At 32.6% G+C, this 25,227-nt stretch overlaps 2 protein-coding genes across 2 annotated transcripts; both read left to right on the forward strand.

Annotated features, from left to right (window-relative positions):
* The first annotated feature begins 4,542 nt into the window (after positions 1–4,542).
* LOC140862033 (protein FAR1-RELATED SEQUENCE 5-like) lies at positions 4,543–8,401 on the forward strand. The gene is made up of 4 exons (XM_073265039.1): positions 4,543–5,711; positions 5,955–6,414; positions 6,495–6,620; positions 7,850–8,401. The coding sequence occupies exons 1-4, from the start codon at positions 4,543–4,545 to the stop codon at positions 8,399–8,401; spliced, it is 2,307 nt and encodes a 768-aa protein (XP_073121140.1).
* A 140-nt stretch (positions 8,402–8,541) lies between these two features.
* On the forward strand, positions 8,542–10,536 carry LOC140862034 (putative late blight resistance protein homolog R1B-16). The gene has a single exon (XM_073265040.1). It carries the CDS (start codon positions 8,542–8,544, stop codon positions 10,534–10,536), a length of 1,995 nt encoding a protein of 664 aa, XP_073121141.1.
* Positions 10,537–25,227: the final 14,691 nt, after the last annotated feature.

The following is a 25,227-nucleotide window of genomic DNA, read 5'->3' on the forward strand; positions in this document are numbered from 1 at the left end:
ACTGAGTGTGCAGCCAATGGATGCACCTGTCTGTGACAACCTTCCAACATTTATAAATAGACGACCCCACTTACATTCAACTCACTCAATCATCTCTTCTTCTCTTCCTTGGATACTTCTTCAAAGTTTCTTAAAACAATTTGTTCGAAGTACTTCGGGTTCGTAGTGATACTACTCGAAGTTGTCAGCGTTTTATCTGGGAGAAATTTTGTGCCAATCCCGTTAGCATCTAGGCGGGGCAAAACTTTCTTAAAGATAGAGAGTTAAACTCTCAGCTCGCTGTTGTTGTTGTGCCATTGATTACGCACTAAGTACGTTGATAACATATAATGGTATAGAAAAAACTCAAACATCAACTCGAGCTATTACTTCTTCTAGAAGTACCATCTCTGGGCTCATGATGACTTTAGCTACCTGCCATATCTACACATAAAAACAGCAGTAACCTCATGGAATGTGTGTTCAAACACACCGGATTGTCATTGGAACAAGTCAAAATGTTTAGAATTAAATGAGAAGTATCATTATTGTACTCCAGAGTTCCAGAAATAATTGAAGACAAGGATTACACGTATCATCAAAACCCATCAATGTTCAATCACATGGATTTCTCGAGATCACATCGTCCACTAGTCATTGATTTTCAAATAATAAGCACACACTGTTAAAATAAGAAAAAGTCTGTTTTTTTACTTCATCAATTTAACTCTTTGAAAATAAAGAAGCTATTTTAAATATTCTTGAACCCAAAGAAAAAATTTAAGGGAGTATAATGACCAATATTTTTCGATGTCGTAACTAAGAATTTCAATAACTCCTATCACCAAATCTAGCAGTATATGAGGAAACGAAAAAAAATTTAAACTTAACTAAATGCAATAAACCTTACAGGCTTTCTACAATTTTTTTGTCTCTCATTTTTTGCCTTCATTTTCCTCTATTTTACTATGTTTCCTTTTCCTACGTGTTTGAAGGCAAGTACACAAGCTAAAATATCCTCCGCAATCAAGGCATCTACATGTACATTTGTTTTGTCTGGCCAGGTCATTTAATTACTAGTTACCACTACGAGAGAAAAGAATCCAGATACCGTGTCTTGTATATATTTCTTATTATAAAAGTGTGTGTTTTCTTCCATTAAACGTGATTTTTATCACTATTCTGATTGTCACATTCTAAATTTCTCATTTTTACTTAATACTAATTACATCACATTTTTTTAATATACATATAATGTTTTAAGGCATATGGATTGACTGGAATGGGAGTTCAATTTTGATTCTTTCAATCAACTTAGTTAATCATTTGTCAAAAAGAATATAAAAATATTTTTATGATTATTGAAAATTAAAACATGATTCATGATAACACTTTTCGAGAAAAAAATATTAATTGGAAGTATGGTAGCAACCACAACACCTGCAAGCATATATGAAACATCAAATAAATTCTTTGTTTGTCCCCTTCTGCATCAATAAAAACGTTATGCTAATGAAAATTCCTCCCCTTCCAAGACTTCTTAAAGAAATAAGCATTAAACCCATCCGGAACCGAGAAACAGTTGACTTTGTATTCAACCATTTTTGGAGAAATGGGAACGTAGTCAAGTAGGGCCCTGAACCTACGTGCCTATGACTACGTTTCTCAGAAATAACACAAATGCCACAAAACTTGTATATGACATTTTTCAAGGAAAAAGAGAGCTTACTCTTTTGGACACATTGATTGTCCATCTCTTGATTCCCTCAATTATACAGCTTACTCTGGGATTTTGTAGATAGGTGGTTTTTTTCGTCGAGCGAAAACGAGTGGTGAAGAAGGAGATAAAGGAGAAGAATAAGGGGTAGCGTTGAGGAGGTGACTCGCTGGTTTGCAATTTTTTTGATATGGCTTTTTGGTTAGTGCCGAGAGAAATGGTGAGGAAGGTTGAAGAGCTCTCTTACGAAATTTCTGTTTAAGGGAATAAATAATATTTAAATAGAAAATGATATAAAATGTAAAACGGGGAATTTTGAGAAAGATTTTGGGGGAATCAAGGAGTGTCTAATATAATTTTATGACAAAGGGACTGATCATGAAGTTGATGTTTTGATTAGGGATTTATCTTTAGTTTGCGCATATCATATTGAATTTATAAAATAACTATGCTATTTTTTTAACCCATCAAACACAATATTTTAAATTGTTTTCAAAACATCATATTGAATTTTTAAATTTATATTTTTTATAAGAACATTTATAAAGTTAACCCTCTATATTATTTTAATATAAGTGTAATCAATGAATAAACTATATGGATAGAAAATATTACCATATATATATATATATTATAGTAAAGAATAAGTTTTTCACATTTAATATAATAATAAAAGCACAATATATTTAGAAAGAAAATAAAGATACTATGTTATTTTTTCAACCCATCAAACATAATATTTTAATTTATTTTCAAAACATAATATTGAATTTGTAAAGTTAAATGATCTCTATACTTCTCAACCCTCTTTTTCACTATCATAATTAAAATAACTAATATTTTTTTAGCAATATTTACACAAATAAAAATTTGTGAAACATATATATGAAAAATTAAAATATTTGACAATATAAAAATATTGTGGCCAAATATTGTTTATGAAATTTTATATTATAATTAATATAAATGAAAAATTAAATACACCCCATTACTCATGATACAATGTCTACTTAATGTTTTACTAAAATTCTAATTCTTTTTTTGCCCTTGTTTTTTACCTTATTTTTTCATAATTGCCCATACATGCTTTTTGATCCATATACAATTTGAGGGCAAAATTTTACATTCACAATGAAAAAATTTTGCCCATCATTCATACTTTTATAGTAGAAATATATATAAATAAATATATATATATATATATTTACGTTTTTAAATATATATACAACATATATCATTGCTTTAAAGTTAGCTAAAAAATAAATTAAACTAAAAAAATAAACATATAATATCACTACAAAAAAAAGTCGATTAGGAACCGACAAATATAACAAAAAAAATTAAAGACGTAACATTTCCGCTTCAATAGCTAATTAGATATTGAATAATAGAGAATGAAGTTTGAACTTGTCAATAAAAAGTATACCACTTGATTTTAATAAAACTAAATTAATAATATTCAAAATTTAATAACTTCGATCTCAATCAAATAAAATTATAGTTACGTGCAACACACATACATATTTTTCTAGTTAATTTAAATTGGTATGTGAGGAGACATGTTATGTGAGTTTTTTTCTTTGTTAAAAAGAAAGTTAATTTAAGAAAATAACAAAAAAAAATGCAATCTGAAAACGAGTTTTTTCTTTGGGAAATGCTGTGTGTACAAAAAGTTGTACACAGGAGATTACACAACTTTTCTTCAACATCTCATCTCGCGATATTTTGGATACTTTTTACCAATTTTTCTACGCAGCAACTAAGAAGTATTCTCATTAATTTATTTTCCTTTTTCCATTCCTCTTTTTTTTTTTGTCTGAACCCTTCATCTTCTGGTCAGTCATCTTCCCGTATCCGGCAACCTCCCTGATGTCTGACCCAGGTACTTTTAGTATCTGCACTCTCATTTCTACTTCATGTTTACAGATTTAAACTGGAAATAATAATAACAAAATAAAAGTATTTATACGTATTTATGATGAAGAAACAAGAAAGATTTAATATCTAACCAAAATCAACCCCTCGGAACTCCCAAATGGGTGTACTGTGAGATTTGTGTTGTGGAAGGGCCGTTAGATTGGATTTTGCAGCGGATTTAATATGGATTTGTCTTTTAATAAATTTCAAAAAACTGGATAACTATTCATAAATAAGAAACACTAGATTTGGAAAATGGAAAGTTTAGAAAATTAGGTAATTGGATAAAACAACATACATAGGACTAATTGTTGAGCATTTCAATTTTTTTACGACAGCTTTTTATGTTGTGAAGAAAGAAGAAGTAAAAGGTGTACGCATATGCGTAAAGGAGGCACTGATGAAGTAGAAAGTGAAAGCAAGCTTTGGAATTTAAATAATAATGAGAAAAGAAAAAATTGAATGAATAATTGAATTCTACGTGGACAAATCTTGGTCATAAATCTTATACATAATGGGAGAGTAGCAAAAAAGTTTAGGGCAGACCAATTCAAACCTTTAAAAGATCATTTCTTTTCCATACTACACTTTCTGTAAAGTAACGAGGATAGTTAGTGGCATTATTTAAATATGTTTATATGAATTTGATGCATGTTTTTATACATGTTTTGTGTAGGTACTTTAAACTCAAAAAATGATGGTTTAGTGAACGATGTACATTTGCTTGCAGAAGATAGTGAGATTGAGCCCAAGGTTGGAATGAAATTTGAAAATGAGAATGAAGTTTTCGAATTTTATAAAAGATATGCATATCATGTTGGTTTTCCAGTTAGAAAAAAATTTCACATAAGAATAAAGAAGGGGTTGTCACGTACATTGCATTCACTTGTAGTCGAGAAAGGCGCAGATATAGTAATACAAGCACTACAATGAAGCCCCAACCAACCGGTCAAACAGGTTGTAAAGCTAGACTGTTAGTTTGTTCAAATGCTGCTGGAGTATGGAAAATTACTGGTGTCCACCTCGGACATAATCATCTAACTAGTCCAACCAAGTCTAGAGCATTTCGATGCTATCGTCAGTTGAATGCTCACGTGAAACGACAACTGGAAGTAAATGATATAGCAGGTATTCCTCTTCATAAAAGTTATAACTCAGTTGTTGTTAAAGTAGGTGGATATGAAAAAATGACTTTTATTGAAAAAGATTGTCGAAATTATATTGATAAAGTAAGGAAATTAAGACTTGGAGAGGGAGATGCAGCTGCCATTCAAGCTTATTTCTCCAAAATGCAGTCACTTTCTCCTGGTTTTTTCTTTAGATTGGATTTGGATGGTGATGGTCGATTAAAGAATATATTTTGGGCAGATAATAGGTGTAGACAAGCTTATAAGGAATTTGGAGATGTAGTAACTTTTGATACAACGTACTTAACTAATAAGTATGACATGCCATTTGCTCCTTTCATCGGTGTTAATCATCATGGACACTCAACACTGCTTGGTTTTGGTTTACTTTCTAGTGAGGATACAGAGACATTTGTCTGGTTGTTTAGGATATGGCTAGAGTGCATGGAATTTAAGTCACCTCAAGGGATAATCACTGATCAAGATAGGGCAATGCAAAATGCCATAGAAGCAGCATTTCCCAACTCAAAACATAGGTGGTGTTTATGGCATATCCTTAAGAAATTACCTGAAAAATTTGGATATCATTGTCAAAAGGCTTCCATACTCTCATCTGTACATGAATTGGTATATGAATCACAAAGCACAAATGAGTTCGAACATGGTTGGTTTTCTATGCTTGATATGTATGATTTGCAAAATAATGATTGGTTGATTGGACTTTTTAGAGAGAAAACTCGTTGGGTTCCATGTTTTCTCATAACTTCATTTCGGGTCGGAATGTCAACAACCCAACGAAGCGAGAGTATGAATTCTTTTTTCGACGGGTATGTCCATTCGAAAACATCTTTGAAACAATTCGTGGAGCAATATGAGCGAGCTCTAAGGAGTAAAGTTGAGAAAGAGTTTCAAGCTGATTTTAAATCATTCTCACAGTTGGTCCCTTGCGTTACTCAATTTGATATAGAGAGGCAATTTCAAAGTGCTTATACAATTGCAAAATTTAAATAATTTCAACAAGAATTAACTGAAAAGATGTATTGTGACATTGAATCCAGTGAAGATGGGTCTTTTGGCACGAGATATGTGGTTATAGAAGACTTTACAGTACATGAAAGGGTTAAAGAAAAAAGATTTGAAATTATGTTTGAGAGAGATAAATGCATATTTTCTTGTAGTTGTCATCTATTTGAGTTCAGGGGAATAATTTGTAGGCATGCTATTGCAGTTCTGATCCGTAACAAGTGTTCTGTCGTTCTTGAGCAATATATACTTCGACGTTGGAGAAAGGACGTGAGTAGATTGTATATGAGGGTGAAGATAAATTATAATGGATGGCTAACTACTCCTGGTCAGTTAAATTACGAGAGGTTGTGCGAGGCATTTACAAATATTGCAGATATGGCTGCAGACAATGATGAAGAAACTCAAAAGCTTCTCGAGTGGATTGAAAGTAAAGCAAGTGATCTTGCTATATCAAAGTTGCGATCAGGTTGTAGTCGTACTTTGGTATCACCACAGAGCATGCAAGTACAATCTGATCATGTTGATGATACAACTCAAGTTTCTATGACTACTTGCAAAGTTCTTGATCCAAAGTACACTAAAACAGAAGGAGCCCCTAAAAAGCTTCGAAAGAAAGGTCCGTTGGAGAAGTGTTCTAAGAAATCAAAGGTAAAAAATATTCCTCATACATCTTTAATTAACTAGTAACAATATATTGCATTATATTCATACATATGTTGGTTTCATAGGTCTTGGTGAAATCAAGCAAAGGAAAGAACTTTCAACCGAAAAATATTGAATACAATAATGTGATCATTCAATCAAGTGTTGAGAATTCTGTTATGAATCCAATTGCTTTCTCACAACAATTAATGGTATGACATTTATGTTTTCGTTGTCATGTTGTTAATCATATATATATATATATATATATATATATATATATGTTTGTTTCTTACATTGACATAATCATTATAGGGTGTTCATTACCATCCTTGGAATGCCGATTATGGAGTACATTTAGTATCCAACTATGGAGTTAATCAGGCATCGACAACACCATGCTCATCAAGATGGTGTTCGAATGAGGATGAAGTGATCGGATCCAACTGTATAATCAATAATGAAGCACGTTAATTGGACATGTGTAAGGACCCGATGCTAATTATCCAGTTTATATGTATTACGTCCAGTTTAGATTTTTGCCAAGGAGATGCCCTGAGTAGCTGTGTTATACAGTTGACGTCTTGGATTTGATTTTGGTATGATCGAGCCTTACCGGCTCTGCATGTGTGCAACTGTATGGTTTGTGTTGCTGAACATGACTCTATTTTTGAGTATTAATAGGTTGTTGTGTTGTTTGGATTTTTTGGAATGTACTATTTACGGGAAGGTCATGCCGAAATTTATGTAGGCTCAAAAGAAAAATTTTTACTAGTTGATTGAATTCACTGGGAAATGTATTATTTTTCATCATTTTTTTTAAAAAAAAATTAAAATTTAATGTGTTCAAGTTAAACTTGATAGGCCAAATGCCAAAAAAAAGGAGAAAAAGAATGAATCATATTAAATCAAAATAATTAATATAATTTGGAAGATATAAATTAATTTTATTTGTGTAATTTTGTCTCTCAACGTGAAATTTGTAAAAATGGACAATAAAGAATAAAGAATAATATTTTCATTAAAAATATTATGTAAAAATGGACAATAAAAAATAAAAAATAATATTTTCATTAAAAATATTTTGTAAAAAAGAAACAATAAAGAATAAAGAATAATATTTTCATTAAAAATATTTTGTTAAAGCAAGGCAAGTAATTGTTTATGAAAATTAATAATTTTTTAAAGAATTTTAAGATAAAAATAATATTTAATATTTTTATATTTAATAGTTGTGTGTAAGAGTATGTGTACATAGCATAGCCCTTTTTCTTTTTCTTTTTGAAAGCCTTCAAGTAAGTAGGGTCTCCACACTATTCATATCACGTAAAGAAACCAACATAATCATTTTTTTTTGAACTTTCAAAGCAATAAATGTGAAAAAATGACAATGGTCCATAAATCCTTTCCCCAACCTGTGCTCTCTCAAATATATCTGCAGAAACCAAATTCACTGCTGAACGTTGAAGCTTCAACTATGGCCGCGGCATATGCAGCTCTAATGTCTCTTCTGAATACTTTAGAGCTCATCTTGCACCCTTCCCAGCAATGGCTACGTATAAACAAAACACAGATCAAGTCCCTGCTGCAAAAGGTCCGTTTCCTTCAAGAATTTCTCGAAGATTATTCACACAGAGCCCACCAAGAAATGGCTGGAGTGGAGAATCAAATTGCAGCTAAAGCTAATGTGGCAGATGATATCATCGAGTCCTATGTATTTCATCAAATTGGAGCACGATCTACGAGTAGAGGGGCGAAGGCCTCGACCCGCTTCTCCCAATTTATCCATACATTTACAGAAGAGATGGAGGATCTGATCGAGAACAATGTGATGAGGATAAAAGAGACTATTGGGAAGTTTGAGGAAAATCCCACTTTCATAGATTTTTCGCCTTCTGTGGCATCAAGATCAGCTCCCATGGTGGGCTCTCACGAGAAGTTGGAGGAATATTGGATATACTCACTGGGCAACAATCAAATCGCCAAATCGTAGCAATTGTTGGAATGGGAGGTATCGGTAAAACTACTCTTGCTAACAATGTCTACAAACATCCATATATTAAGAATCACTTTGATATTTGTGCTTGGGCTACAATATCTCATAAATATAGTACACGATTAATTATTTATGAAATGCTACTAGAAATTGGACAAAGTAGATCAGAGGGTGGTCATTTAAGTGATGATCAGTTGGGCCAAGCCAAGAGTGATACTGGTGATGAACAATTGGGTGAAATATTGTACAAAATGTTATTTGGTAGAAGATATTTGATCGTGTTGGATGATTTATGGAGCATTGAGGCTTGGGACGAGATAAAACGATTATTTCCAGATCATTGCAACAATGGAAGTCGAATCATGATAACGACGAGGGTAAAGAAGGTGGCAGAGCAATTGAGCTCTTGTCCGCTCTTTGAACTGGATTTGTTAGATGACAACAGGAGCTGGGAATTGATGAGCGAAAAGGTTTTCGGACATGAACAAGGTTGTCCTCCTGAACTGGAAGAATTAGGGAAGACGATTGCGAAAAATTGCAAAGGACTTCCTCTAGCAATTGTGGTGATTGGTGGAGTGCTCGCCAAGTCTGATAAGACGATGGTGTTTTGGGAGCATGTAGTTGAAAATATGAAGTCAATCATAAATTCAGAGGACAATTACGAGAAATGCTTGGAGATATTATATTTGAGTTACAATAACTTGCCTATTCATTTGAAACCATGCTTTCTCTACTTGGCTTCGGATCTAATAACATATAATATTCGTATCCCTAGGATCATCAAGGAATGCGTTTCTGTGGGAATTCTAAAACCTATAAGAGGTAAAAGCTTGGAAGAGGCAGGAAATGAATACATAACAGAACTTGTTGATAGAAACCTCCTTTTCGTTCGTAGACGAGGGTTCCTTGGTAACTTAGTAAGTTGTGGTATGCATGATCTCTTGAGAGACCTATGTTTGAGGGAGGTGCAAAAAATAAACCTGTTTCGTGTGGAAGATGATCGGAGCCCAACATTCATCTCTCACCTCCGTCTTCGTCCATCTAACACAGAACGATTCGTGCCACGTGCCCTTGACATATTGGTACCCGCATCACTAGGTCGGTCTATTACCGGTGGGTCGGATAGCACGTCATGGTACGATGGTCAATTACAATCGTTGAGGGTGTTGTCGATGATTGATTCAATTCTACCTGATGAAAACTCGCAGCTAATGAACCTGCGGTTCTTGTATTTCCTTGGTCATTTGGATCCGAATTCGATTTCGAGGTTTTATCCTTTGATGTCCTTGTGTTGGAATCTACAGACTTTGCACATTAACAATTTCTTATTTGAACCTTTATATCTGCCGCCAGAAATTTGGTGTTTGCCACACCTCAGGCATCTGGAGAGTAATAAAATTGTTTTACCTGACCCTCCCATGGACAATCATATTTTGGAAAATCTGCAGACTCTCTGCACGGTTGTATTTTTTAGGTGTAGTGAGGAGGTTTATACGAGACTTCCAAATCTGAAGGTATTAGGAATTGAATATGAAGATCTATACCCAGGAGTAGGAGTGGAATGGCCCTTGTTCCACCTTCACAATCTTGTCCACTTGCAAAAACTCCAAAAACTACGTTTTGAGCCACATTGCCTGATATCATGGAAATATCTCAGCTTCCCATTCTCTCTCAAAGAGTTGAGTTTACGTAGATGCAGGTTACCATGGGAAGGCATGAGCATTGTGGGTTCATTGCCTAATCTTGAGCTACTTCAGCTCTGGAATGGCGCGTGTGAAGGGCAGACGTGGTGTCCAACACAAGGTCAATTTGTAAAATTGAAAGTGTTATTCCTTAAGGCTATTGATTTGTTACATTGGAGAGCAGACAAGACACACTTCCCAGTCCTCCAGCACTTAATTCTTGGATATTTAGATTTGGAGGAATTTCCTCAAGACTTTGGGGAACATCCAACACTTGTAAAAATTCAAGTGTTTGATTGTAGCGATTCTACCAATGGTTGGGCAGAGGAAGTAGGTGAGGAACAACAGAGCTATGGAAATGAAGGCTTTCGAGTCATAAAACGTGATAGAGTGAAAAAAAAAGATTTGACGAGCTATTGTATTTTTCATCAATCTATTTGCATTTCTTAATGCTAATTACTTTGACAACAAAATACGTAGCAGCTATACATATGATCGTGGCGATCGCCTGAAAAATGACTCTTGTCCAAGTATTCTTTTTGAACTATCATTATTTTTTTTAAAAAATGACTTTCAAACATATTGAAATGATTATGTTACTTTGTTTATATATAATTAATTTTTAAAATATAAATAAAATATATATGATTGAAAATTTTGGAAAAAAATAGAAGTCTTGTGAGATGGTTTTCTATATCCATGAAATAAGTTGATGAGATATATCTCTATTATAAAAAATAATAGTTTTTAGGATGTTTATCGGTCGGTTCGGTTCGGTTTTTGTTTTTTTTTTATTTCGGTTTGTTTGGTTTCGATTTTAGCAATATATAATTTGAAATTTGAACCGTTTTTCTTCGGTTCGGTTCGATTTTGATTTTCTACTAAATTAATTCGGTTATTTCGATCGATTTAATTCGGTTTTGATATAATTATTTTAATTAATATTATAAATATATTTTAAAATATAATATTTAAAAATAAATGTATTGGTAAGCAATTAACAAAATATCATTATAGTACCTATAACTTATACAAACATTAAGTTTTCTCGGTCTCTGATTTTATATATCTTATATTTAATTTAAAAACTACGTCTATGATGATTGACGATAAGATATTTGTATATTAATAATAATAAATAGATATCTAACTCTGGTCATCATGCGTGATGCGTATATGTAAGGGAGAGCAGCTTTTCGGTTAAATTGAATTAATCGATCGAATTAAGCCAATTCAAAGATTTGATTATTTCAAAAATTTGGTTTTAACATTAAAAAAACCGATCTTATCAGTTCATTCGATTTGGTTACGGTTTTCAAAATTTTACATTCAGTCAACAAATGACCGATATATTAATTACTATTATTATAGAATATTTATAATGTTGTACATTATTTTAATTTTAAAAAACTGAATCCTAATTTCTAAAACACTTTCCCTCGTTCGTTCAGTCGTTCTCTAATCTCTCCATTCTCCAATATGTGTAACTTAGGACATGTTTGACTTTATGTATTAATAATCTTATTAAGTCTCATGTTTTTTTGTTATATTATTTATTCATATTTCAAATACTTATGTCACATTAATCAAATCATTAATTATTTATCTTACATCAGTCAAATTATTATTTAAACTACTATATTATCCTTTATAAATAATATTATTTATATTAGTATTAATTATTAAAATGATAAAATTGTAATTTACTATTTTTATATAAAATATAACCAATCAAATCAAACAAACCATAATATATCAATCAAATCAAATCTTATCTTATATTAACTATCTTTATTTATTTTTTATTACAATATTACTTAACTTTATATTATTTATTTTATCACGAACTCCAAACGAACCCTTACTATTTAATTTAAATTGGTATGTAAGAAGAACATGTTATGTGAGTTTTCATTTTTCTTTTTCAAAGCCTTAAATTAAGTAGGGTCTCCACACTACTGTTCAAATTACCTAAATAACCAAAATAAACCTTATTTTGGACTTTTCAAAGCAATAAATGTGCGAAAATGCCAATGGTCCATAATCCAATAATTAACTACTCAGCAGAAGCCAAACTAAGGTAGTGTTTGGGAAAACTTTTAGAAAGCATTTTTCAATTTTTTGTTAACAAAATTTCACAAAATTTCAAAATTTTGTGAACGAAAAGCTGAAAAGTGCTTCTAAGAATCTTCCAAACACTACCTAAATCCTATCCTGATGCAGTGTTCTGTGAAATATATTTGCAGAAGCCAAATTCACTACTGAAACTTGAAGCTTCAATCATGGCGGCGGCGTATGCAACTCTAATGTCTCTTCTGAATGCTTTCAGAGCTCATCTTCCAGCCTTCTCAGCACTGGCTACGTATAAACATAATATAATTTATAAATTTTTCTCTCTCAATTCAACTGTGTTTTTCATCACAAATGTTGAGGTTTTACAAATTTTCAATTGAGAATTGTTCAAAAATAAATATATAATCACTTACATCATCACACAATAATTTTCAATCTAATTCTAATATCTAATTTCCAATAAGTTTTTCTTTATCTTTTTCAAAGCCTTTAATTAAATTGGGTCTCCACACTATTCATATTACGTAAATAACCAAAAAAATCATTTTTTTTTTGGACTTTTCAAAACAATAAATGTGCAAAAATGACAATGATCCATAATCCAATAATTTACTACTCAGCCGAAGCCAAACTAAATCCAATCATGATGTTGTGTTCTCTGAAATATATCTGCAGAAGCCAAATTCATTACCGAAACTTGAAGCTTCAATCATGGCGGCGTCGTATGCAGCTCTGATGTCTCTTCAGAATATTTTAGATACCCGCAACCAAAAAACTCAACTCCATCGTTAGACTCATCATAACATATCATTTTAATTTCAAAACAAAATTTTTATAATTTTTTTTACAATCATAAACCCAAAAAATAACTTCTTTACGGGTCCCACTAATCATTTCTACACATATTATTATTATTATTATTACCTAAATTTTAATTTTAATTTTATAATATAAAATTGAATTTTATGTTAAATAATACTAATTTAATAAATTAAATTTTAATTTTTATGCACTTCATTATCTTTGATTAATTGTGTTTTTAATATTTTTAAGTGATTACGTAAATTAATGTAAAGTAATTAGATTAATTAGATTTTATTATTTTTCTTTATTTAAATATAATTATGTTTTAATATTTTTATTTATTTAAGTAATCTTTAATCAAAATATAGTTAATTTTAAAATTTTCATTATGGTGACTAAATAAAATATTTCAAGTGTTATAATGAATATTTAATAAAATAAAAATGATGTGATGAAAATATTACTAATTAATAATATAGTGTAAATTCATGAATAACGGTCGTACGCAACAAAGTACGATGAAAATAAATTAATAATTAAAAATATAAGTGCACAATTGACAAAGACCGAGATAAATTAAAAAAAAACATAAGTGTGTATAATCGAAATATTTAATGATAAAGTTGTTATTCACTAATTGCTTCCGTCTAGTGCACATATGTGTTCAACCAAGTTGGTGATGTGCTTCTCTGTCATGTAGCTCGCTATATTGAGGTACTCTCGAAATTCTTGAGTAGATCCCATGAGAATTCGTGCGGGTGGAAAAATGTCTTCATCCGACAAGTTCACATATTCATCTACCTCATCCTCAATAATCATGCAAAATAACACATGTGTACATGATATTTTTTAAATCATTCTTGTAATAAGATTGTGCATGACCTCTAACTATGTGAGTTTTTTTTTTAAAAGTTAATTTAAGAAAAAAACAAAAAATGCAGCCTGAAAATGAATTTTTTTTAGCAATTATAGTTTATAGTTTTCAATGAGTTATTTGAAACTATAAAATTTTATATTCATGATATTTACATTTAAAGAGAATGTAGAAGTTTCATAACGAATACATAAAAATTAAAAACATTGTTTCACTAAGAATTTGATGATGACAAAAAACATTTATACATAATGTGATAACTCGATTTTTTTAATAGAAAAGCCCATACTAATTGAGATAATGCAATCAAAGAATTAGAAGATTTTCGGCCCATAAAGACTCTAATGTTGCAGCCCAAATTTCAAAACTTGGCAGCCAAAAAATTAGAATTTGGAATGAGAATCAACCAAGGATGGCATCCATTTTCCATATTTTGGCCTCGTGATGGACGAATTCTAGGGAAGAGAATCAACTAAGATTTGAAACAAATCATGTAGAATAATTGCAGCCCTTATCAACCAAAATTAAGGCATATTTATGCCTTGGAATTGCTGCAGATTCGTTCCTCTCAATGCCCTCTAAGTACACGTTCACTGTTAAATGAAAACATACCAAAAGGCCATGAACCAGAACTCTGTTTGTTTATTTTATTGACCATAAAATTCGATCTTCACCGTTCAGAATGTATCACAATATGTTTTAACATACCGTAAAATTTTCAGCCCAATCCGATGGTTAGATTCCTACAAAACATCTTCACAAGCAGACTGTACATATTCTATGTGAGAAACCAACAGGTTATGTTTGTCTATGTTTTTCTGCCTCAAATGACAACAAAACCTGATCTCCACCATTTACAATGGAGTCACTCTATCCTGAATGTGATGACCAAAGTTTATATCGATCCGACGGTTCAAACGCTCTCTGGCTCTTTTGCAAGGTAACTGTATTTCAAAACTATTCAAATCCGAGAATTCCTTCCATTCTCCTTCATTCTGATATTTTTTTTAGTTACTCGTGACATATCAAGTAGGGAAAACACTGCATAATTTCCTAGACTTTTGGGTCTATGGTTGTCCATTCTCAAGTAAGATTGCTATCCAAAGGACTGTCCCATGTCAAGCTACCGTTCTTCAACGAGGAGCGAACGTGTAGCAAGAAAATTTCGGCCATCTTTGATCCTCACTCATTTTCATACCAAACAACTGTAAGTGAACTCATGTATATTCTTTAAAATACTATGTATTCGCTTTGAAATCCGATCGTACACCAATTGATTCATGCCCTTGATATGTATGAAATTTATTCTACTTCCATGTGATTTCTTCGTATGTCTTGAGATGTTTGCTTTGAAAAAGTCGATCGTATTCCATGTTCTTTCATGTCCGTTTAATTGTACATGTTTCCTTTGAATAATTCATTATGCTTTGAGATTTCAAAACGACACTATTATGATTTGATTTTGAAGTTGAAAGAAAACATGAAAAGATGAGATATGACCCCTACACGGTGGGTATAAAACCGTTATATTTGCTCCTATATGGTGGGTATGAAATCGTTATATTGGCACATACACGGTAGGTACAAAACCGTTATATTGGCCTCGCCCCTTAGAGAAGTAACATATAAGGAACAGATTTATGCGGCTCTTACACGGTAGGTATAAAACCGTTATATTGGCCTCTACACGGTAGATGTAAAACCGTTATAGTGGTTTCGTCCCTTCGAGGAGTAACATATAGGGGACATAAAAACAAACCATGAATAATGAAATGAAGTTTCAGTACCTTTTATATGTTTATGTTTTGTTTTTGATGAAATTTAATGCTCTGATTTGAATTCTGTTTTTGTCATATTTTGACTCATGTTGTGACATGTCTCAGACATGTCACACCCAAAATCATGCTTATATGTAAATTAATATTATGAACAGTGAGATGAATTCCAGTATCATATATATGTACGTCCATGTTCCGTCTCTGGTACGTTTTAATGTTTCATTTGATTATTGTATCTATCATGTCTTGACTCGTGTCATGACATACTCTGCGACATGTCACGTCCATAATTATTTTCCTCTATTTATAATCTATTATTTGGGTGTACGAATGCCCCTCCACCTACTAAGTGTTTCCCAAAATACTCATCTCTTACTTTCCTTCCCAGATAAAAGTAAAGACCAAGTGGATGAAGATGAACAAGACATGTTTTGAGGTTGGTGATCAAATTTCAAGGACAAGAAGAATTCTGAAATTGTTTTTCTTTTAGTTTCCGCTATGATATCGCTTCTGCACTCATTTTTGTATTGTAAAGACAATTTCATTTTATGTAATATATTGATTTTATGGTTTTTTGATGAACTACGATGCTTATTGTTACAATGTTAAATTATTTAACAATATCGATGTTGCGTCTCGATCTTGAGGCGTGACATTTAAACAAAAAAAACAAATAATATAAAAATTTAGATTTTTTTTGACATTTATAATTTTTTAATTTTCAACTCCAGTTATTTGAAACTATAAAATTCTATATTGATAAATCTTTACAATTTTAAAGAGTATATATATAGAAGTTTCATAACCAATACATGAAAATTAAATACATTTCTAAAAAACTTGATGACGCACCAAAAAAACATTTCTAATTTTTGAATTTGTTCCCAATTACTAGTGGGCCGGAACTTGCCTCCCATCAGCCCGAGTAACCAATAGGACACCAGCCTTAATAAGCATGAGTCCAGCCCATGTACATGTGGGCCTAGTAAAATTTGGCAAGTCCGAAGATCTGGCCTGTTAGGGACATAACATGTTATTGCATGCTTAATGCGATCTAAGGGCGACGGATGTAATTCAAGTTTAAACTTTTTTTTTTTTTTTTTTTTATGTTTTTATTATATGTGTGAGCTTTTTTCCTTAGTTCATTAAAATTCTCTTTTTTCACACCAAAAGTCTCTGTCCACCTCCTTAAATTCTAGGGCGTAACTTCATTAAACAGAACAATCTAACGGTTTTTTTTTTTTATATAATTTATTATATTAACATCAAGTCTCCCCTACTCTAATTTTTGGATCCATCCTTGATGAGATACCATCACAATGCCTCGGCCTCGTGCTAGAAGACGACTCCAATGTTACAATCTTGACTCCACTTTTTTGATCAATTACAGGTGTGACGATTTATTCAATTCCATGCATATGCTACATTTGATTATTTATGTCACTTAAGGATAAATCCAGTAACATACAATATGCTACATTTGATTATTTATGTTGTATAGTAAAAATATAGTTCTACATGAAAAATCATATGTATTCAATTATGTGTAATTGGATCAACCCGTACAGCTACCATGAACCACACAACATCAACAATTTTTCTACACGAACATTTCCTCTAATTCTCTGCATTGCAGACTTTTACTTCAAAATCATGTTATAATTTGAATCACTCTATTTAAGTGACAACAACAGCCAACGAATTTGTTTACCTTTACCCACACCACACACACAAACCCTGGACTTGGTTGTTAACTCTTCACTCTTCAGCCGTAGTTTCAACAATGGCAAAAATCCTATTTGTTTTGGCTTTTTTTTTTTGTTGAAATTTCTTTTTCGTCGCGGCCTGACTCTCGATCCACCAGCGCCAAAAATCTAGAGTTAGCTCCTGCGAGTTTGCTAGGTGGCTTCCGTAATGTAGCACTTTATTCCCATCCACATCACACTTTGTCTTGTGTAACACTTATTCTCGGGTTTTGGCCTCGCTAGTGAGTGTCTCAGATACCATTATGTCATGTCATGTCTAGAGCCTTGACTTGGGCCTGCGCGATTGCACAACAGACTTCTGTAACAATTACTTCATATCTTTTTCCGCTTTAATTTATGAAAATAATTAATCCAATTTGTTATAAAAGTCCATTTTAATTCATTATAAACTCATTTTAAATATTGAATTTTTCTCATGTGAAACATGGGTATCACATATAGTTTTTGTCATAGTGATACATGCTTGATCTTTAACACATTGTTAATATCAAAATCCATATACCCAACAAATCAAAAGTGGATGGTTAAAAATTGAATAACACATATTAATCATACATATATAGAATCAATCAAATCAATACACAATATATCTAACACTGCTATGATTTTGTCCATTTTGATTGTTTTGCTAAATCAAAGTGCATTAACTCGCCGATGATATGTAGGCTAGCTCATCTACCACTAAGATTTCAAATATTAGACGAAATCTCGAGTTGGAGACCCAATTTTAACAATCCTCCTCTAATTCAAAAAAAAAAAAAAAAAGCATGAACCCATTTGACTCAAAAAAGCTCAACACCTTAACATGAGAATGCAAATAGTGAGTAGTGTCTACAACAATTTATATATTTAATATAAAGTTATAAACTGAAAATATATATTATTTAAATCTAGTTTCATTTTTTTTTTTGTTTGTGAACGAGTTCGAGGTCATGATTCATTTTAGTAAGTGCAGTTGTTAAATAATAAATTGTTATGGGAAACATAATTATGAAATATATGAAATTTAATTTCCGAATAGTACGTAAATCTGAAAATTATTTTTGTATTAAAGTTTAAAAAATCAAGAAACATAAATATGTTCAATATTGTTAACAACAAAATTTCGTAACATAATTTTACTCCAATGTTCATCCAACTATGTTAATATCGCTTATTTTGGTGTTTATCTGGTGGTATGATCGCTTACGCATTAATAAAGATATTTATATTGAAGCTTTTTTTCTACTATTCATTTCTGCCCTATCTTTAATATATAGGAGTTGGACACTTACAATCCAAATGGAAATCGAGAGTTTCGTGGTTCAAAAATGTCGAATCTCGTCTAAATCATCATTTGTCAAACCTTTTCGGCATAAGTTCCTTGGCTTGAACAAGACATTTAATTAGTACATGTAGCGGATAACATCTTTTTTTTCTTTTTCTTTTTCTTTTTCTTTTTTTTTCTTTCTTTTTTTTTTTTCTTCTTCATGTAGCGGATAACATGTGCACCACATTGATTAAAAACTCCAAGTCTCCAACAATAACTTCGTATAATAGTTTTTGCAGTATAATTAAGTTGACAATATCATGCTAGCGCATATGTAAAATATCTTAATCATTACAATTTCATTTTTTTTAACACCTAGATTAAAACTGTTTGATTGGAAATATAACTAAACTTGGTTTAAACTTTCTCCATTGATCATATAGTAATGCGAGAGAAGCGCACACAATGACTCCATTTCACAGTCTAATAGTGTACACCACCAGTTCATAAAAACAAAAGTACGTAATGCGAGGCAAAATGGTAAAGTCAATAAGTCACGATAGTAAATAGCTACTATTTAACAGATAAATAAATCCTAAAATGAAATTTGGGCAAACGAAATGGGTAAATTTTTTGTATGAAAAAAATCGTCACATTATTTCGAGCATTAATAAACCCATATTAATTTAAATAATTTATTTAATTAATAATAGTAAAAGAGGAAGAAATGTCGACATATCAAAATTTTAAAACACTATCTTAACGTACATTCATTAAATCTTACGAAATAAAATAAAATAATGATTTTTATTTAAGATAAAGAATTTTCACTTCTTAAATTTAATCAATATAATTTAAATAATTAAATTAATTAATTAAAGATGATAAATATTAGTAGAGAAAAATATATATGGACAAACACACAACATTCAGCATAAATGATTACCAAAAGACAAATGTATACATATCTCTAATGATTAACACGTATGACTCAAGGAAAATCAAATAAATAAACAATGAAAACTCACATTAGATTTTTTTTTAAAAAAAAATAACACATCACACTTTTAAAATAATATAGATATAGACATAGATATAAATAGATGATAGATCTGTTCGATTATTTATATATGATTTAACTGAGATATTGTTCAACCTCCAACAACAATACATATGCTCTAGCAAATTCAACTCTTACAACAAGTCATGTTTATTAAATTACATAATAAAATTGTTAAAGAAATAATATCTTTTAGCGCAAATTGATAATTAAAAATGGTAATGATGTCATCTGTTATTGTTGCTTAATGGCTCAAAAACTATTATTATGAAATTAAAACTAAGTCGCCTCATCTCCATTTGTTAGTCTAATCAATATTGTTTGAAAGGAATATTTTATTCCTTAAAATCTTTTTATTTCAAAAGATTTTATTTATTATCTTTTGTCTTTCTTGGACATGAAGTTATTTATTTTTTTGTTTAACTTAATTTAAAATATGATTAAGTTTATCAAATTATCGCATATCTTTGATTTGATTCCTTTATTGTGTAGATTTGTCTTGATCAAGATCTAGAGTCCTACGCCTACAAGAAAACATTCTAAAGAAGGATTCTTGGTCTATTTATTGAAGATATGCGTACACAAAACGTAGAGTGAGACCGAGAGAGAATTACTTAACAAGTGGCATCAGAGCCATATTCTTGATACACTAAGAATTGATCTTGGTTGTTTATTTTTTACAGGAAAAAGATGGACTCATCGTCTGTTGCGAACTCATTTTTGAAACCTCCGGTCCTTGATGGCACGAATTATGCACTATGGAAGAATAGGATGAGATACACTATTAAAGCTATGGATGTTCGTGCTTGGCAAAGCATTCTGACTAGTTGGACTCCTCCAAAGACACTAGATGAAGATGGAGACTATATCATCAAGCCAGAAGAAACTTGGACTGCTGAGGAAGTACAAAGTTCAAGCCACAATGCTAAAGCACTCAATGCAATTTTTGCAACTGTGGACATGAGGATGTATGGAATTATATCTGATTGCACTATTGCTAAAGATGCATGGGATGCTCTTCAAGAACATTGTGAAGGTACTGATAGTGTTAGAAGAACAAGGTTGAGATTGTTAAATGCAAAATTCAAGAATATCAGGATGAATGAAAATGAAACTATTGCTGAGTATGACAAGAAACTTAGAGAGATAGCTACAGAGGCGCATGCACTTGGAGGACCCATTGCTAGTGAAACCTTGGTGAACAAGGTTCTTCGATCCTTGCCGAAAAGATTCAATGGGAAGATATGGGCACTTGAAGAAGTGAAGGACACTTCAAAGATGAAGATGACTGAACTAATAAGCATCCTTCAAGTTTTTGAGATGAATAATGCAGAGCAAGAAAAGGATAAAGGAAAGTCAATAGCACTTCAAGCTTCAAAGCCTTCTTATGAGGAGTATGTTCAATTTCATCAAGAGGTTCATCAATCTGATTTAGAAGATGATTCGATCTCTCTTATGACAAGGAAATTCAACGATTATCTGAAGAAGATAAAAGAGTCAAGAAAGACGGATCAAAAACTCAAGGCTCCAATGTTCTCTAACAAGCCCTTACGGATCACTGGACCAGAACAATCACCAAGGAAACTTGCTGATACTCCTAAGCCTCGAATAATGGTGGAAGGGAAGAAGAAGGTTGTCTCAAAGAAGTTGGACACGGTTCAGTGTCATGCTTGTCAAGGCTTTGGACACTATGCAAATGAGTGTGCCAATACACTTAGGAAAGGAATGAACACTTCTCTGAATGATGAGGAGTCTGAAGAAGAAGAACAAGTAGATGAAGAAAGCCATACTGCCTTATCTGCCTTACTGAAAAGCAAGAATAAGTTTCAAGTCAATCCTTTAGGTGTTGCCGCAGGTGTTGCCACACCTGGCCGCAACATCTCCCAAAGGTCAGTATGTTTGAATTCCTCTGTTGCTGATGATATGTGTGATAATGATACAGATGAAGAGAAAATGTCCATAGAAGAAGCTCAGACAATGTTTGAAGAATTATATGCTGATTGGATTGAAAAGAATAAGATGAATACTGTTCTCTCAAAGGAAAATTCTGATCTAAAGGTTGATGTGTCAAGACTGGAAGTCATGCTGAGTAAGAAGGACATGGAATTAAGTCAAGTGAAGGAAGAACTCAGAAAGGCAAAAGCTACTTTGGCTAAGTTTAATTCAAGCACTTCCAAACTTGATTCTCTTCTTATGATGGGAAGAGATGGTACGACTGGTTTAGGTTTTGAAAACAGCATATTTGAAGTTGGTGAAAGTTCGAAATGCCCTGTGTTTGTCAAGGAAAGTTGCAGTACTGAAAGCTCCAATGAGAAGGCCTCACCAATTGTCCCTCCAAAACCAAAGCCACAGCCTACTGCTCCTTCGAAGATCAGACGGAAACGTAGGTACATTTGTCACTACTGTCATAGACCTGGTCACATTAAACCGTACTGTTTTAAGCTGCAGGAAGACTACAGGTTTGGATCTGCATCAAAGGTGTTGCCTAAGGTGTTGCCAACACCTCGCCACAACATCTCCAGAAATAGATCTTATGTAAGAAAAGTTTGGGTACCAAAAGCCGATATTCAATGTTATATGATTTATACTGCTTTGAGAACTAATGTTTCAGGTGCTTGGTATTTTGATATCGGTAGCTCACGTCATATGACAGGTTCCAAAAAGTTTCTCACTGATTATGTTGAACAGAAAAGTGGAAAAGTAACCTATGGTGGAGGTTCAAAAGGAAATATTGTTGGAAAAGGAACTTTGAATGTCACTGGCTTACCTAAGATTCAGAATGTGCTTCATGTTGAAGGACTAACTGGAAATCTAATAAGCATAAGCCAACTTTGTGATGAGAATTTACATGTGCAATTTGATAAGAAATTATGCAAAGTTTTTGATGCTTCAAATTTGTGTGTCATGACAGGTACAAGGTCATCAGATAACTGCTATCAGCTCGGAGAAGAGATGGCTTGCAGGCACACAAAAGTGAATGAATTTGATCTATGACATCAAAAATTGGGTCATGCAAATTTCAAGACATTAAAGAATCTAAGTAAGTTAGATGCTGTCAGAGGTATGCCTAACTTAAAATCTGGAATTCCATTTGTTTGTGAAGCATGTCAAAAAGGGAAGCAAACTAAGGTGTCACACGAGGTGTTGCCAACATCTGTGACAACACGCTGCCTTGAGCTTTTACATATGGACTTGATGGGTCCAATGGATGTTGAAAGCTTTGGAGGTAAGAAATATTCTTTTGTTTGTGTGGATGATTTCTCACGATATACATGGGTAAACTTTCTGAGAGAAAAATCAGACACATATGAAGCATTCAAGAAACTGCTCACTAAGATTTCGAACCTATACAATCTGAAGGTAATCAGAATTCGTACTGACCATGGTAAGGAGTTCGAAAACTCTTCGTTTGCAAGTTTGTGTGACAAGAAAGGTATTTCTCATGAATTTTCTGCTCCTAAAACCCCACAACAAAATGGAATTGCTGAAAGAAAAAATAGAACTTTGCAAGAGATGGCTAGAGTAATGTTAAGCTCAAAGAATATTTCAGAACGTTTTTGGGCAGAAGCCTTGAATACTGCATGTCATATTTCAAATAGAGTTTATTTGAGGAATGATACTACTATGACATCCTATGAAATTCTCATGGGTAAGAGGCCAAACCTTAAATACTTTCATGTTTTTGGATGTGTATGTCACGTTTTGAATGATAGGGATCATCTTGCTAAGTTTGATGCAAAAAGTGATAGGTGTATGTTCTTGGGATATTCATCAAATAGCCGAGCCTATAGGATGTATAACTTGAGAACAAGGACTATTTTTGAGTCTATTAACGTTGTGTTTGATGACTCTGCAGATCTAAAAAAGAAAACAGCTGAGGACGATGTTGATGATCTGCTAGACAATTCTGGAAATTCAGATGTTGTCAAAGGAGTGTTGCCAACACCTCCGACAACACCTCCTGTAGAAACTCCAGAATCATATGTTGAAAATCCTACTGATGAGAATACTGATGGGAACAGTGAGGTAAATGAAGCTGGAAAGAATGTTCCAAGCAGAGTTCAGAGGAATCACCCAACCTCACAGGTTATTGGAGGTGTGCATGAAGACTTGCAAACTCGAAGGAAAGAAAAAGTGGATTATCGAAAGATGGCAGGTCTGTTGTGCATGAGTTCTACATATTTTCAGGTAAGATTCTCTTGTTTCGTGTCAAACATTGAACCCAAAAAGGTTAAAGAGGCTTTAAAAGATGAATTTTGGGTAAATGCTATGCATGAAGAGTTAGAAAAATTTGTTAGGAATGATGTTTGGTACTTTGTACCGTGTCCTGCTCATGGTAATGTCATAGGAACTAAATGGATTTTCAAAAATAAAACTGATGAGTCGGGAAACATCATTAGAAATAAAGCTAGGTTGGTAGCTCAAGGGTATACTCAGGTTGAAGGGGTGGATTTTGATGAAACCTTTGCTCCTGTAGCCCGCATTGAGTCTGTCCGACTTTTGCTTGCTGTTTCATGTTGCATGGGAATGAAATTGTTTCAAATGGATGTAAAAAGTGCCTTTTTGAATGAGATCCTAAATGAAGAAGTTTTTGTGAAACAACCTAAAGGTTTCGAGGATCCGAATCATCTTGATTATGTATATAAGTTGAAAAAGGCATTGTATGGATTGAAGCAAGCACCACGTGCATGGTATGGAAGACTTACCGAGTACTTGCTCAATATTGGATTCAAAAGAGGTGAAGTTGATAAGACTTTGTTTGTGCAAAAGTCTCAAGGTAATATTTTAATCTGCCAAGTTTATGTGGATGATATAATATTTTGTGCTTCAAATGATAAACTGATTAATGATTTTGTGAAGTGCATGTCTTCTACATTTGAAATGAGCATGGTTGGTGAGTTAACATATTTCTTGGGATTGCAAGTTAAACAAATGCATGATGGTATATTTCTGTGTCAAAGCAAGTATGCTAAAAATCTTGTGAAGAAATTTTGGAATGATAACACTAAACACATGCGCACACCTATGGGGTCTAATGAAAAACTGTCTAGGGAGGATGTTGCCGAAGGTGTTGACAACACCCTCTATAGAAGCATAATTGGTAGTCTTTTAGTGCTACTAGACCTGATATCATGTATAGTGTTTGTTTGTGTGCTAGATACCAGTCTAACCCAAAAGTTACTAACTTAAAGGCCGTAAAACGTATACTGAAATATGTGGCAGGAACATTGAATTTGGATTTGTGGTACACTAAAGACACCAATTCGAATTTGGTAGGGTTTAGTGATGCTGATTGGGCTGGAGATTTAGATGAGAGAAAGAGCACTTCGGGAGGATGTTTCTACTTGAGGAATAACCTAGTGTCTTGGTATAGTAAGAAACAAAACTGTGTCTCACTGTCTACTGCCGAGTCTGAGTATGTTGCTGTTGGTAGTTGTTGCTCACAACTTCTGTGGATGAATCAAATGCTCAACGACTATGGTGTTAAGAGTGATACTCCCATTGTGTACTGTGATAATTCTAGTGCCATTGATATA

This window comes from Henckelia pumila, chromosome 4 (genome assembly GCF_033568475.1).
Source record: "Henckelia pumila isolate YLH828 chromosome 4, ASM3356847v2, whole genome shotgun sequence".
Classification (NCBI taxonomy): domain Eukaryota; kingdom Viridiplantae; phylum Streptophyta; class Magnoliopsida; order Lamiales; family Gesneriaceae; genus Henckelia; species Henckelia pumila.